Here is a 14,657-nt window from a genome sequence, read left to right as displayed (position 1 = left end):
ACATTCAAAATGGACAACTGAGTTGTTTTGTGTACATGCCCGCCATTGTTATGTTGCTGCCCTCTCACAAACGTTCTTGTAGTAGGATTCACAACGCCGTTTTYAGTKCACTGTCGTGCTGCTGCAGTCTGTCGCTAGCATTGTGTTCCACACATCATGCTACAAACACTATTCTCTTGCCACTTGCGGTTCCGTTGCGGTTTTACTTGTGTTTGTTGCTTGTTTGATTCCCTATTACACAACTCAATAGATTGAATAGACTTGTCTGACATTCCTCTAATCTGCACTATTGTACTATGGCATAATAAATAAGATATAAAAGAGATAGCCGGAGCGTTGGGTTCGCGGGTTGTGGCGGAATGTTGTGTTGCCGCCCAGGTAAGCAATTAGTTCGATTGATGTGTATATGTATGTTGTTCAGGGAGGCGAGAGATGCGGTCACACATTTCAACACTGTACATGCAACATCTTAGAAACACTTTTTTAATAGCCGGTGGGGAAAAGAAAAAACAATTTTACTCTATGAATCTTTTGGTACACTGAGCAAAATATATAATTAGTATTGATTTTTTTCGTGTAGATCCCTATATATTCTAAGAGCTTTCTAAACAATCTTTGTGATTTGCTTTAGAATTTATAGTACTGTAATTCAACAATTTTGAAATTTGTGGACTTACGTGTCCGAGTGTTCGGAAATCCTCACAACCTTTGAGTTCATACCGGATTACTGGGTCATGGGTTGCCAAACCGAACTCTGGGGTAGTGAGCTTCTTTAAGATTGCGTTAAACCTTGGGGTGAAGGTTGGTAGAGGGGTTTACTGTCTGGAACTCTCTATCAATTCCAGCTTTAGACGTCTTGCCTATTGCGATGTCTTCTAAGCCGACATTGCAGCCATTAAAGTAGCAAATTGCAGAGCGACGATTCTCATTAACAGTTCGTTCAGGGTTGGTCAAGGAGTGCTTAGCCTCGCTATCAATAGTATCGAGTGTCTTTGTGGTAAAACTGATATGAGTGCTAGGCCAAACCGGAATCGCAGGACATTGTAAAGCTGAGGAGCTAGCAAGGAAAGGCTCCTTAGAATCGCTATTGGGAGAATGGGAACGGAATGGGACCGTATCACCTCTTGTGTTCTACTACTAGATAGTTGGTATTCGTGGAAGTTTGGCCAGCGCTGCATGCGCTGTCGCAAAGCCTTTTGGACCAAGATAGATTACAAGACATTAGGTTGTCAAAAAAGTCTTGCGGTATTTTTGCACGTGCAAAATAAAGAGAAAATACGGCATATTTTACAGTACTACTACGATAAAGGCAAAAATGCATCTCAAACCGCCAATAAAATTTGTGCAGTTTATGAACCCGATACAGTTTCCATTTCCACCGCACAACGATGGTTTCAACGTTTTCGTTCTGGTGTAGAGGTGGTCGAAGATGCGCCACGCTCCGGAAGGCCTGTCGTCGAAAGCATAGTAGCAGCCGTAGCATCGCTCAAGAGCTGGGCATGAGTCATCAAAAAAAATTTTATGAACAATTGAAAATTCAATAGAAATACGGCACGAAATACCGCAAGACTTTTTTGACAAACTATTATATAGTGATCTTTCTGCCCTCAGTAAGGCTCTTCCCAGTAGCGGGGCTTTTAGGAGACCGTATCACTATTGACGACTATGCTGTAAGGTTGGGAATCTTACTAGACGCCATCAGCAGAATCTGTATGGAAGAAAGTGAGGTGGAAACTACTCAACACTTCTTTCTTAACTGTCCCGCCTTTAAGACACTTGGGAGCGCAAACCTTCAGACATCCCACCGAACTGGCGCAATGGAAATGAAAGACCTATGCAACTTTGTATTGGCAACTAAGCGTTTTGCTAATTTATAGTTCGAACACACGCTTAATCGAATTTCCTATACATTTTTTGAGAGTGCCATTCGCTGAATTTTTTGACCATCTTATTCGTGATGAATGTAACGATATCAGATACGTTTTCAAGTATGTTTCTTGCGACACATTCGACGTTGTTATTCCAAAGTTTCGGTAATTTTGGTGCGAGACCCAGAAGATCTTTCAAAATGTTTTTGGTCAATTCATGAGAAATATTCAGGTTCTCTCATCTCTTCTATGCCAACATGAGAATTTTCGGGCTTACATGAGTCAAGCTTTCGACGTATCTATGACTTGGTATCACTTTAAAACTTGTGTTCGAGAATTCCCAAAAACACTTCCGCAACATTTTCAATGATTTTATGGTCGTGATTCCATTGGAAGCATAAAATTCAAACAAACTCGTTGTTCCATGGTAAAAATCGCCAGGCTTGCTTTTTGCTTTATTTCGTTTTTAAACAAACAGCTGTGAAAGACAAACTAATTGACATAGGTTGTACTAATCTATGGAAAAATTATTTGTCGATTCGATTTGCGAGGGCAAGTTAAATCTGGGTAAAATTTGATCAGTAATGATTGCTATGAAATGAAATCTTGCAATAATATTATTTTTACCCAGAAGCTAAACTTTAAGTTCCTATTTCCGAGTTTTAGGAACAATTCTATTCCTAAAACACCTTCTTCATAGATTTTGGAGAGCTGTTACTTGATTAGACTTACTCTGGCACAAGATTTGCAAATCGTGCAAAATTACTGCCAAACAATGGTTTGGTTTGGTCAACATCATCGCCCAGTAAAGTCAGTAATATGACTCACCGATAGAGTCCATCCACCATCGCTCGCAACAATTAGAGATATGCTCCTCCACTTGATTGAAGATTGTTCGAGTTTACAAAATTCAACACTTTCAAGAATTAAAACCGAAATGCCATCAACCCCTTCGTACGTTGGATGATAGGCCCGAAACGAGATGGCCACCGATCCCGATTTGCACAAGAAATATTCGTTCAGCGATGAAGCTCAGTTTTACACTAATAAGCAAAGTTGTTTGAAAATGAATCCTCTCGGCTCAAATTTATACGAGCCAGAAATCATTACACAGCTTTATAAAACAAAATAAAATTTTTTCGTTGTTTTGGTTTTGCAACCTTATTCATGAAAATACTACATCTGCTCTGCTGTCCAATATTTCTTTTCCAAATATCAAATATATCAAAAATCAAAATATCTTGTTATTAGTCATTATTAATGTTCTATGCACTTTATTTGTGCATGGAAAGTTGAAAGGTGAAATATTTGATGGCCGTCAATTAATAAAAAATACAGCTATAAGAAATTTGAGTATCAAGTAAGACTATGTCTCCAATCATCTGGATAAATTTTCAGATAATTCTGATAGTTATAGAGAGGAACAGCGAGGGTTCTGTTGGCTCTTAAAAAAAGATTATCAACTGGAAAATTGTAAAAGAAATGCTCACAAAGAGCGTTTTATTGAAGCATAAGGAATTAAGGATTTAAAATGAAACGAGAGCAAACCTTACGAAACCATGAATTTCATGAATTGTGGTCTCAAATATAAGTATCTAAAATCGATTATATATCTAGGGCAACAAAACATCTGTAGACCAGTGCTATCACTTGTCCGAAGTAATTTTAAAAACTTAATGACTTTCAATTTCTTTTTGTGTTTAAAACACAATATAGAATATACTTTGGAATATATTGTCATCCTATTGTATGTTTTCAATTTTAATCCAATGAAACATAATCTTTGAATACACCATGACCAGTTTAGCTTAATTATAGAAATGTGATTTACTTTCATCGCATGAAAAGTAATGATTTTGTTTTGATTTTGTTTCTTGGAAAATTTTTGTAAACAATTCTGATAACGGTAAACATTGGGATATTGTCATAGGCTTTGAAGTTTTGCATTCTGTAGCCCCAAAGCTCACCAATGTGATGATGTAAATAAAGTGCTTGCCAACCACATGACTAGAGCATAAACAACAACTGTATGTCTGTCTATGCATATATATACATATAAGTATATGTAAAGTTGTACCATATGTATATGGTCAATGCAAGCCAATTTGGCTACCTGACACCACAAGCTGCATGATTCATTCTTAGTTTTATTATGAATATTTGTGAAAATTTTTTTTCTAATGTAATCGAATACAAATTGAAACCCATTAAGCAAACATAAATAAATTAAATGATAAAACGGAGTTGCTGGTGGCCACTTATAGCAAAGTAGAAGTCACGCCGCCGGTGATGAATAGGAGTAGTCAGCAAAAGTAGCTTTACAAACTTAATATTGCAACAAGTAAGGAAAAGCTAAGTTCGGGTATAACCGAACATTTCATACCCATGCAGCTTGCGAGGATTAAAGCCAGGGAGGTTCTCTCAGTTACATAAGCCCTGTTAGTTACATAAATGAGCTCTAGGGCCAGTTTACACCCAGTGTCATTTATTCTAAACTCAAATATGCACTGTTATAGAAAACACTATCTTTCAATTTAGTTAAAATAACTCACATATTGGTTGATACATGCGGTATAGAGTCAGCCGGACGGCCGAAAATCTTTATATTTGGCATATGGGAGTATTAACCCCATTCAACACATTTGTAGCACAAAGACATACTGCTATCAGGAACGGATTATCTCTGTATTTCAATTACAAATATGACACATTGACCAATGTTTTCCGTAAAAAGTCAACTATAAGTACTGGGTTCCAAATATTCGGTAATTGCTTCTTGATTAGTACACTCGAAGCGATAGAATCAGATGGAATTAAAACATTATTAATATGGAGAGTATTTAGGCGTAGCTGTAGTTCGATTTCGCCTATATTCACATTGGAACATAAAAATGTCATAGGAATGCCAAATACCAAATTTGGAATCGATCGGACAGGTCTCGAGATATGTGTCACTTTCAAAAATGTTAAAATGTTCCTCACAGGTACCTCTTGCTCTCGCTGACTTTTTGTGGGCGTGCCTGTGATCTGATTACTCCCATCTACGAAATCGTAATTTTTTTTTTACTAAAAACGCGCTTAGCAAGTTTAATGAAAATTTATAAATTTTTAATCAAGTTACAGCTTGCACGGGCGAACGGATGGATAGATATATAATCATGCGTATTTCCACTCGTCTCGTCATCCTGATCATTTATATATATTACATATAACCCTATACATATCTAGTTTTTGGTGATATGTACAACCGTTAGGTCAACAAAAGTATTATACTCTGTAGCAACATGTTGCAAGAGTATAAAAAGTACTTAAACTCGTATTTTCAGTCTATGATGTGGCTATTAAACTCGTATTTTGTTTTTTGATTTTATGCTTGCAAATTAAAATTTGTAATGGAATTCAAAACAATTTGTATCAACAATTCTTTATATTTGCTTAGACCCTGTGCTCAGCTTTAACAAAATATTCTAAAGACAAACACTTCTGAGAGATTATATCCAAATATACTAAGTATAAACAAAGAAACAGATAGTTTGAAGGCGTATATAAGCCCCTAATCGAAAGCTCAATCATTTTCAATATATCCTTTCTATTACTAAGTCCACTCCATAATTGCTTCCTTGGTCTCTGATATATTTATGGAATGTGTTACAAAGTGATCGGTGAGCTATCATTCAATACACTTTGGCTGTAGCTTAAGTATTTCGTGGATAGTTCTCAGGTATGCAATTTCGAATCTTGATGTACAATTTCTGATCTGTTGAAATTTTTTACCTATTTCATTTGTTCCATTTTTATATTGACATGTGGCATGGATGGTATATTCCATGGATATTATCGATAGTAATGGGAGGTACTAACCCATTAAGTTAAGTGGTCCCTTGCATTTTGCAGCTCCGAATACAATGGAAATAAGTTCTCTAAGTTTCTGAAACCAACTCATTTTACCCAAACGCTAAAAGGCGAATATAAAAGTTGTCTCGATATACTCGTGCCGGTTTCCCTAAACCTAAAGCTGTAATAATTATGTAAAGTCAAGCTAATTCACAAGAAAACTGTTATATGTATGCAGTATATTAGAGTCATCATGCACTGGGTATATATGTATAGTAAGTCAGGATTTAAGCCGAACCTACATTTTGCAAACTTAATTTTTCGGCATTAGCAATAAGTGCTTTTGTCGTTGGCAATTTGTGCCGCCACTCAATCCATTAAACACTTGTTTTTCTACTAAAATATTGCTGAGTGTTGTGATTCTGAAAATCTTGTCAAACACCTTGCATTAAGACTACGCCGAGTATTAGCCTTATGCACTTATACATTACTGTGCAACAAGTTCTGGAAATTATACAAGAAAAATTTAAGTGTTTTCAATTTAAAAATATTGGCGGAATTCAGCTATCTGCTTTTAATTCAGCTTATGGCTTGTGGCATTTGTAAAACCGTTTTAAACCTGTAAAAGAATAGATACAATATCTAATCTTTATTTTTAATAAATTTGACTAAGTGTTTTTTTAGAGCTGAGGACACTGGCATACCGTACTTATCCACCTGTGTGTCTTCACAAGCTATTCATAATATGTGACCTGGTCTACGAAAAGGGACTAACGTGCGAAAGCTAGTTTTTTTATCACGTGAAAAGCATCTCATCTTCCATACGAATCAACTAAAAAGTGAAAATTGATTTTTTGACACCTAAGCCCCCTCCCCTTTTCCGTAGACCAGGTCACATATTTCAATTATTCAGCCTCAATTCGCGAAGTCTGGTTTTTGAATACCTATATTATCGTAAGGTAACTTAGTTGACGACACTTTGACGATTATATCGCTTTGAAAGGGAGAAATAGTAAAGCTTTGATGTCAACATTACATATAGCGCTTAGCGCTCTCACAGTGTTTTGTGAGATTTTTTATACAAATTGTATGGGTAGGAGCTTCAGAAACTGCCTTTAGATGTTTGACTCTCCAATACACGATTTCGGATGATTAAAAGCTTATGGTTAAAGGAAAATTCTTTGATATCGCTTACGAGTTAACCCAAGGGAACCTCAATGTGGTAGCGAGCTGGGTGGAAAGAAGTGGCTTAGCTATCAATCCACATAAAACTGAACTGGTTAAATTTACCTGGTAAAAAGTAAAATAATCGAGTATCTTCCCTGATAGAAAGTCATCATAGAAGCCCAATGTTAAGGAGGTAATAAGGATCAGTAATGCCACATTAGCTATACAGTTAGAACGTGTTCAATGAGCGGCTCTCATTAGCATCTGGGGTGCACTACGTACACAACCAACGATGACACTTAATATTATTCTATATATAGCACTGTAAGAGTTCAAGAGAAGGACACTCCGAAATCCTCTCTCAATTCGACTCCATCGCTGATACCTTGTACCATTCTTAACGCCTTCTTCCCCGCGCATGTAGCTCCGAGATATATTTGGTATTGCTGGAGACAAGACGTAGTAAGCTTTTTCATGATTGGATTGACGCTCAAGTTGGAGTCTTTTATTCAAAGCTGTTAGTCAACTCTGGTGAGTCTCTGCCAGTCGACTATAGAGTTTTTAAGGTGTACCTTTCCGATGCGCGCCTTCTTTTAAGAAGGTATGCATCCACTTCGTTAAGAGAGCTACTAAACATCTCTTAAGGTCACTGATGCCAATGCTAATCGGGGAGTGCATGACCCCGCTAGCAGTAGCCCCAAGCTCCATTCAGCTTAAAATTGTTTGGTTGCTTGTCCACTGTGGAACTTGCAAGAGAAGGCAGCTATAACCAAATACCATTATGGGTTTTGTGCGAGCTCAGTAAGCTTTGGTCAGCAGTCAGCACAAACGCTGCAATGGTAGGCCTAGACATTGTTCCATTGGCACTTACACGGCGAGACTAAAGAATTTGGAGGGCGCAACTTGATAAAGTTGCAATGATAAAGATGAGGTGGAAATATGTAGAAACTTTCTCATCCACTGTCCGGCTTTCGCCAGACAAAAGTGGAAGCTTACCACACTTTTTACGAACCCGGCGAAATGAAATTGATATTAGCCCCCTCAATAAGTTCGTGGCAACACTCGTTTTGTCGATTAGCTATGGTATTTTTAATTCAATCTTAGGAGTCCTGAGCATCACAACAAGCCATTCTTTACCAGTCCAAGTGAGATTACTCGTGGCTTCATATGAAATCAGCTTGTTTAAAGTTTCTTAGCAATATGGATAATATAATATAATACTTTTTCCTTATCTCACATCTCTTCCTCAATACTTGAGATTTTTTGAATTGTTTCAAATTCTATGAGTACTTTTTATCCAGACTGTTGAATGTATGCAATATACATATGTATGCAGACCTGCATTACAGCGTGTGTTAAATGAATGAATGCTACATTTAGCGTCACGTCGTATGCAAATCTAAAATACGCGCAGTATCTCAACGACTCCAATTTTTCTGAGTATACGTTCGCATTCTATATGGCGCCGTTCTGGACCAAAGCTTTATATTTATGCGGTGGCTGCAGTGAGTTAGAACTCGTCACTTAACTAGTGACGAAATGTAATAATAAATATAAAGTGGTTTTAAAGTTTCACGAATTACCGCTGTTAATTGTTTATTGACTAGTTTCTGGTTGGCTACGGCTAAGTACTAGAGAAGGCTAACCAGCTTCAAACGGGTACAGATTTTGCGGAGATATGAAAATCACTTCACGAAATTGTTAATCAATTAACAACAGCCGATAAGTAAATTTTTAATATTACTTGCAACACCGTGGTGGTTAAGCACTTGTTTGCGTAAGCTTTAAATTGGACCCCTTAAGTGTCATGTAAACTGCCGCGACTATTAAGCAGCAGATTTGGAACGAACTTTAGATGCACTGTCTGAATTAAATGCGTTATCACCGCTCAAAAGTTTTAAGATCGAAACGGTTTCAGTAAAATGATTAAATTTATATACTACTCTTAGACGTCGTGTAAGATCTGATTATTAAAACATTTCTTCGAAGAAATCGAATTAAGCGAATATATATTTCAATAAAATTTGTATGAGCTTCCAATTATGTCGACAGTTTAATGAGTTTCCGTAATGAAAAAATTTCAACTCTGGCATTCGAACCTTGAATAAGCATGTTAGTGTGGAGTCCTTAAAGGAGTTTTGTTGATGCGACAGACATCCAGCATAATTAATAAGTACTTTTGCACAGCAAATCTGACCTCAAAGTTGGCATTGATAAATTAAATTTATTGGTTTCAGCCATGGATGGGATATAGAAAAGTTTGATTTGAACTATGTGTGTTTTGAGTATATTTAAGCTTTGGTCGTCATTGGCGTTAGTTTTTTTTTTTTTACCAGAGGCTTCAATCGAATTGCGGCGGATTCTTCGTGGCAAATAGGTGACTTTATAAACGTTTTATCTAATCTTCAAAACAGTTATTAAAGTCAAGTTCCGCAATAGCCTTCTATGCGAGTAGCGATTAACGGTTAATGACATTAATTGACTCAAAACGGCTTCCCCGGAGCGGTCGTTTGAGTTTGCTGAAGTCACACGCGAATAGGGTTGTTGTGGCAAAAACTCACGAAGAATCAAATGCAGTATCCGACGGTGCAAAAACCAAGAGAATTCCGGCCTCTGGTTACAATTTGGCCGGTCGGAAAAAGTTCGGAGTGTCACAAACCTCGTTAATTGAAAAAAACTGTCAGCATAATCTCGATTTTTGACCTTCAAATCACCTTTCGGCTTCAAATCACCTTTGTCACGATTTCCAGCCGAATGATCGTCTGTTTCCGGGTCGTTAGCATAGAACCAAGACTCTTCGCCAGTACTAAAAGGTTTCAGCATGCCATGAACCACAGACGTGAACGCGACAGTGTTTTTCAAAAAAATTGAGTGTTTTAAGAACAAATCGTGCTTTCAGTTTTCTTGCTCAAATAGCCTTTACAAATTCAAAAACACTTGCTCGTTACAAACAATTTTCACCGAAAGCCTTTTCCAACTTCTGAACGTTTCGGCACCATAAATTGGATTCCGCTCACAGTATTTAATGTAACTTCTTTGTAAAATAATTTCATTTATCCTAAAAATCGAGGAATGTACTTTATGTATTTCAAAAAGACAAGCGTATAATAGATACTAATGATTATTTTGATGTGATATAGATGTCACTGACAGTCATACCAACATAGAAACAATTTTGATGATGGGGTTTCGTGCGAAATTTAAATTAATCGTATTATTCTTCTTTTGGCCTTCAGCGGCCTTTCTCTCATTAACAATGATTTTGAAAACAAAAAATCGTTGACAAATAGCTATTATGCTAGACGACTAGCGTATAGTTACTGGTTTACTTGTCGATATTTTTTCACAAAGTACTTGAAAATTTACAATTTTTTTAGATATATTTATACCCTGAACAGGGTATATTAAGTTTGCCATGAAGTTTGAAACACCCAGAAGGAAGCGTCGGAGAATCTTTAAAGTATATATTTAAATAATACGACGATATATATTCACGAAATTTTGTATGAGTTATTGTTGCTCTGTGTCTGTAGATATACCGGGTCCGGCACTCAAAGTGTAACCAACTTCAGATCGTTCGCGCAGTTGTCGCACTTTAATAAGCTGTTTATAAATTTGCTGAATGACAATTCGGAGTATTGTTCACAAGTGTACAAAAGCTTATTGCCAAAAATGATCAGGGATGGAATTCAAGCGTAATTTGATCGATTGCTTTATATTTAGCTGGAAAATCAGAACCAGCAATTGTTCGTAAGCTCAAATACCTTAATGTGAATAAAATTTTTGTTTATCGTACCATCACTTGGTACAATGATACTGGTAGCATCGCAAAACGCTATGGGGGTGGTCATCAAAAGACTGCAACGTCACGTGAAATAGTTCGGAAAGTGAAGAAGCGACTTGAAATCCACGACGAAGTGCCAATCCAAAAGCTAAGGAACTGAAAAATCCGACCGCAGCATCCGACGCATATTGAAAAATGACCTCAAGGTCAAGCCTTAGAAGTTCCAAAGGGCGCACGATCTCACACCGAAGCAGAAACAAGTAAGACTTGAGAGAGCGAACTCGTAAACTTTCAAAACGATAGGGTTTACTTGACCGATCGTTCATAGGAGAATATAAGTCATTGATTGGCCACCAGGAGACAGCACCCTCCACAAATAATGGTTTGGGCCGCTGTCACCGCAGATGGGAGCTCTCCAATTGTTTTCATTGAGCCTGGCGTCAAAGTAAATGCGACATATTATCGTGAACTTGTTCTGGAGGCTACTTTGAAGCCGTGGGCAAACACACATTTCGATCGCAAACCATGGATGTTTCAACAAGACTCGGCATCGTCTCACAAAGCGCGAGTGAAGCAAGAATGGCTGAAAAACAACATTCCGAACTTCATTACGACTACATAATCTCTCTCGAATTCACCAGATTCGAATCCAATGGTTTATTCTCTCTGAGCCATTTTGGAGAGCAAAGCCCGAAGTAAAAAATACACCAGCCGCGAGATGCTGAAGAAAGCCATTGTCCGTGAGTGGGCCAAAATACCGGCAAGTCACATTCGGGCAGCTTGCGATTCGTTTTTTGACCGTCTCATGGCCATAGTTAAGGCAAAAGGTGGCCATATCGAGCAAAATTGAATTTATGATTATTTTCACACATTTTGTACTTTAAATAAATCAAAATAATTTTCCAAACCGAATTTATGGCGTTTTTAATTGACAGAGTGGCTTCGAGTGCCGGACCCTGTATATGTAATAATATATAAATATTATACGTTTTTTCCATTAAGTAAATATTTATAATAAACCTTCTTAAAAATTCATATAACTATAACCGTCTAAAAGATCCATTTTCTTTATTAAATAATCTTAATGTTTCTAGCAAACAACTTGGCTAAAAGAACTAGTAAAATGTTTTCCTTTGGATGAAATCCACTGGCCGGTCACGTCTTTACATTAACTTAAACACATATTTACTAAAAGAAATGCACCTATGAAGGGTATATTAGATATATTGCAGCAGAAGTTAACGTTTTTTCTGGTTTTGTATTTAAATTGGAAAAGTAAATGACGAAAAAATTAAGTGTACCTCTTTCCTTTTCACCTTCTAAAACAGGGGTTGTTTAATGGGTTTAAATAGTATTTGCTGTGAGAGATGTGTTAGAGAGCTGAACGGAGTCAAAGCCATATTATTTAGTATATTTCTGCTATGTTAAACTAACAACCTACCAAGTCACCAAATTGGAGAATAAGACACAATGTTATCAATATTATTTTGATTTTTCGAGTTTTATTTATTTTTGTTAAATAATTTTTAACATTATCGCAATAAATATTTGTTAATATGCATACCTACAAATTATATAATATATTTCTTTACAACAGTTAACGACTTATTAATACAATACTAAATACAAACTAAATACATATATACAGTGGCATAAGCCTCGTTGTTCGTCGTTTTATTTTCTATAATATATTGTTTTTTGTATACAATTATATCTTTACTGTTATGTTACTTACGGTCTATAAAGCAAAAATAGTTTGGTTGTTAGGCATTCTTATATATAATTTATACCTACACACACATATATGATGCTTTCGTCTTACCTTACTTAATATTTTAAATGGTATATAAATTATTACTAATTAATCACAAGCCATAGGTGTATGCGCGTTTGAAAATGCCAACATTTAGAATGTCCTTTTTTGTATACTATAATATATATCAAATTATTTATAGTTTTATATAAACGTTCTTTTTTTTATTAACAATAGTGATGTATTTCTCAGAAAGGTAATGCATTCATTGATAAATAGTGTACCACTTGTTCAGAAAATCTATATTTGGGAAATTCAGTCGAGATGTGTGAAGATTTTATATTCATGGCATGGAAATTAACTTAAGTGTCGAAATAGTATTATAGTAAGTGTTCTACTTGTTCTGTGAAATTCTCATTCTGTAAAAATTGTACGTGATGTTTTTTCCCATCACTATTTTCTTTTTACATACCAAAATTTTGTGATTTATGATAGTATTATGACAATATTTAGACATATATCCTTTTCATTTAGACAAATATTTTTAGTAAAACTACAATATCTATAACGTGATTAAGTACCTTTTTTTTTGAAAAGTCTGCTTTAGTTTGTGAAAAAAAAATTTACCAAAGTTAGTGCATAGGAAAATAAACAGAAAAAAAACGGTAGCTTTTCTGGAGTTTGGACATTGTTACATTTATAAAAGTAAAACGAAGCGCCCACGAATATTTTATAAAGTTCTATTTTTTTTTTACAATTTTAAACTAATGTTATGAATATTTGATTAGAAACAGGAAATTCTATGATTTAAGGGATATATGTGTATGTTGTTCTGTAAACATTGAAATATTAAAGTTGTATACTTTTAGGCGCACAAGCAATACTTCATCTTCCTTAAATTAAACTTCATCTGCTTAAATTTACATTCTATAAATCTTTTGTGATAACTTTCTTAGTTTAAATGAAGAAATGGTGTTCTCTACCTTCTAGGACCAATCTTCTCAATAACATCACATGTGTTAATGCAATTCTTTCAAAGCACTTATACGACAGTCAGTATAAAATATCACGCTTGAAAGTTTGCTAGTATAAGGTCTGCAGCTTAATGTGAGTTTGGACGAAAATATTTCTTATATTTTGCTGTCACTTTCAACTGGCACAGCATAGTTTTAGGAGAATCGCATTATATGATTTACACATATGCCGCTCAGGCGTCTGCATACACTATAACATCATCGATCAGTACAGTCTCATTACTGCCACCCGAATGATCCGAGCCCGTATCGGGTGGTAAAGCTCTAGCGCCACGCATATCCATCTCCGTCTCATCCACTTCGGGCGTGGCCAGACGTGCGAACGTCGAGGCCGGTGTCGGCATAGGTCGTTTGTGCGCTATGTCGGGTGCGGTGTAAACAGGCGGCGCGACTAAATGTTTATTGGGCGGATGATCAGCGGCGTTGGGCAGTTGAAAGTTGAGTCTATTTTCGAGATCGTGCGCCTTGCGTTTGACATTCGATGGTGGCAAAGCTGGTCGATTATCAGCGCCGTATGCAGGTAGCTTGCTAACGTGATATAGCGGGTGTGCGTTGTTATTGTTGTTGTTGCTGTTATTGTTATTATTATTACTGGGCGGCAGATGGGTGCGCGGCGCTGCTGTGGGCGCTCTCATGGACGGTTGTGTGGGCAGTCTGTTGGGCATTGGCACGGCATATGGTGGCAAGCGGTGTGCATAGTCGTCTGTATGGAAGGGAGAATGAGAGATAAATATATATAATTATTACAAAAATAGTGTTTAAATTAATTTCAAAGCAATCAAAAACTTTTAGTAGTATTTTTGTGTTTGAAAAGTGTTTCGAGTGTTTGTTAACTATAGTCACCGATGTAGAGGAGTCAGAAGAGAGGTCCACAAAAAAAGAAGTGCCGACACCAACTTAGTATAACGCTAGTACAACATATTTTTTTAAAGACTTACTACGAAACTATTAGTAACTAGATGCTACAACTACAAATACAATGCGTAGGGAAACGTGTTTTTGTTTTGAGTACCTGATGTGCAAGAGTTTTCTTTTGTTTTTGCTGTGTGATTTTAGCTGCCAATTTTATCCACGCATAGCCCGAAAGTGCTAACTTAGAATGGGAACGACTATAAAAGTGCTTAAATTAAACATAATTTTTATTATTTCAATGTGTGCAATTGACTATTGCTTTAGGGAAAGTACATATTCTTCAATATTCAATGCCTTTTTGGAAA

General features: G+C 36.3%; 2 protein-coding genes across 3 annotated transcripts in view; one reads left to right on the top strand and one right to left on the bottom strand.

The window, feature by feature from the left end:
• Positions 1 to 14,657, top strand: part of LOC108973702 (E3 ubiquitin-protein ligase highwire) — a 148,698-nt gene that overhangs the window by 44,942 nt on the left and 89,099 nt on the right. The gene's annotated exons all lie outside the window — the stretch shown is intronic.
• The window catches only part of LOC108973703, a 44,899-nt gene continuing 42,436 nt past the window's right edge, over positions 12,195 to 14,657 (bottom strand). The window contains exon 7 of the mRNA XM_018941129.1: positions 12,195 to 14,143. Coding sequence (XP_018796674.1) covers positions 13,614 to 14,143 — 530 coding nt within the window. The 3' untranslated portion in view covers positions 12,195 to 13,613. The remainder of the gene's footprint in view (positions 14,144 to 14,657) is intronic.

The sequence above is a fragment of the Bactrocera latifrons genome, unplaced genomic scaffold (assembly GCF_001853355.1).
Source record: "Bactrocera latifrons isolate USDA-ARS-PBARC rearing strain unplaced genomic scaffold, ASM185335v1 scaffold_5, whole genome shotgun sequence".
NCBI lineage: Eukaryota > Metazoa > Arthropoda > Insecta > Diptera > Tephritidae > Bactrocera > Bactrocera latifrons.
Note: the sequence above shows the minus strand (reverse complement) of the source record. Positions and strands in the feature narration are given on the sequence as shown.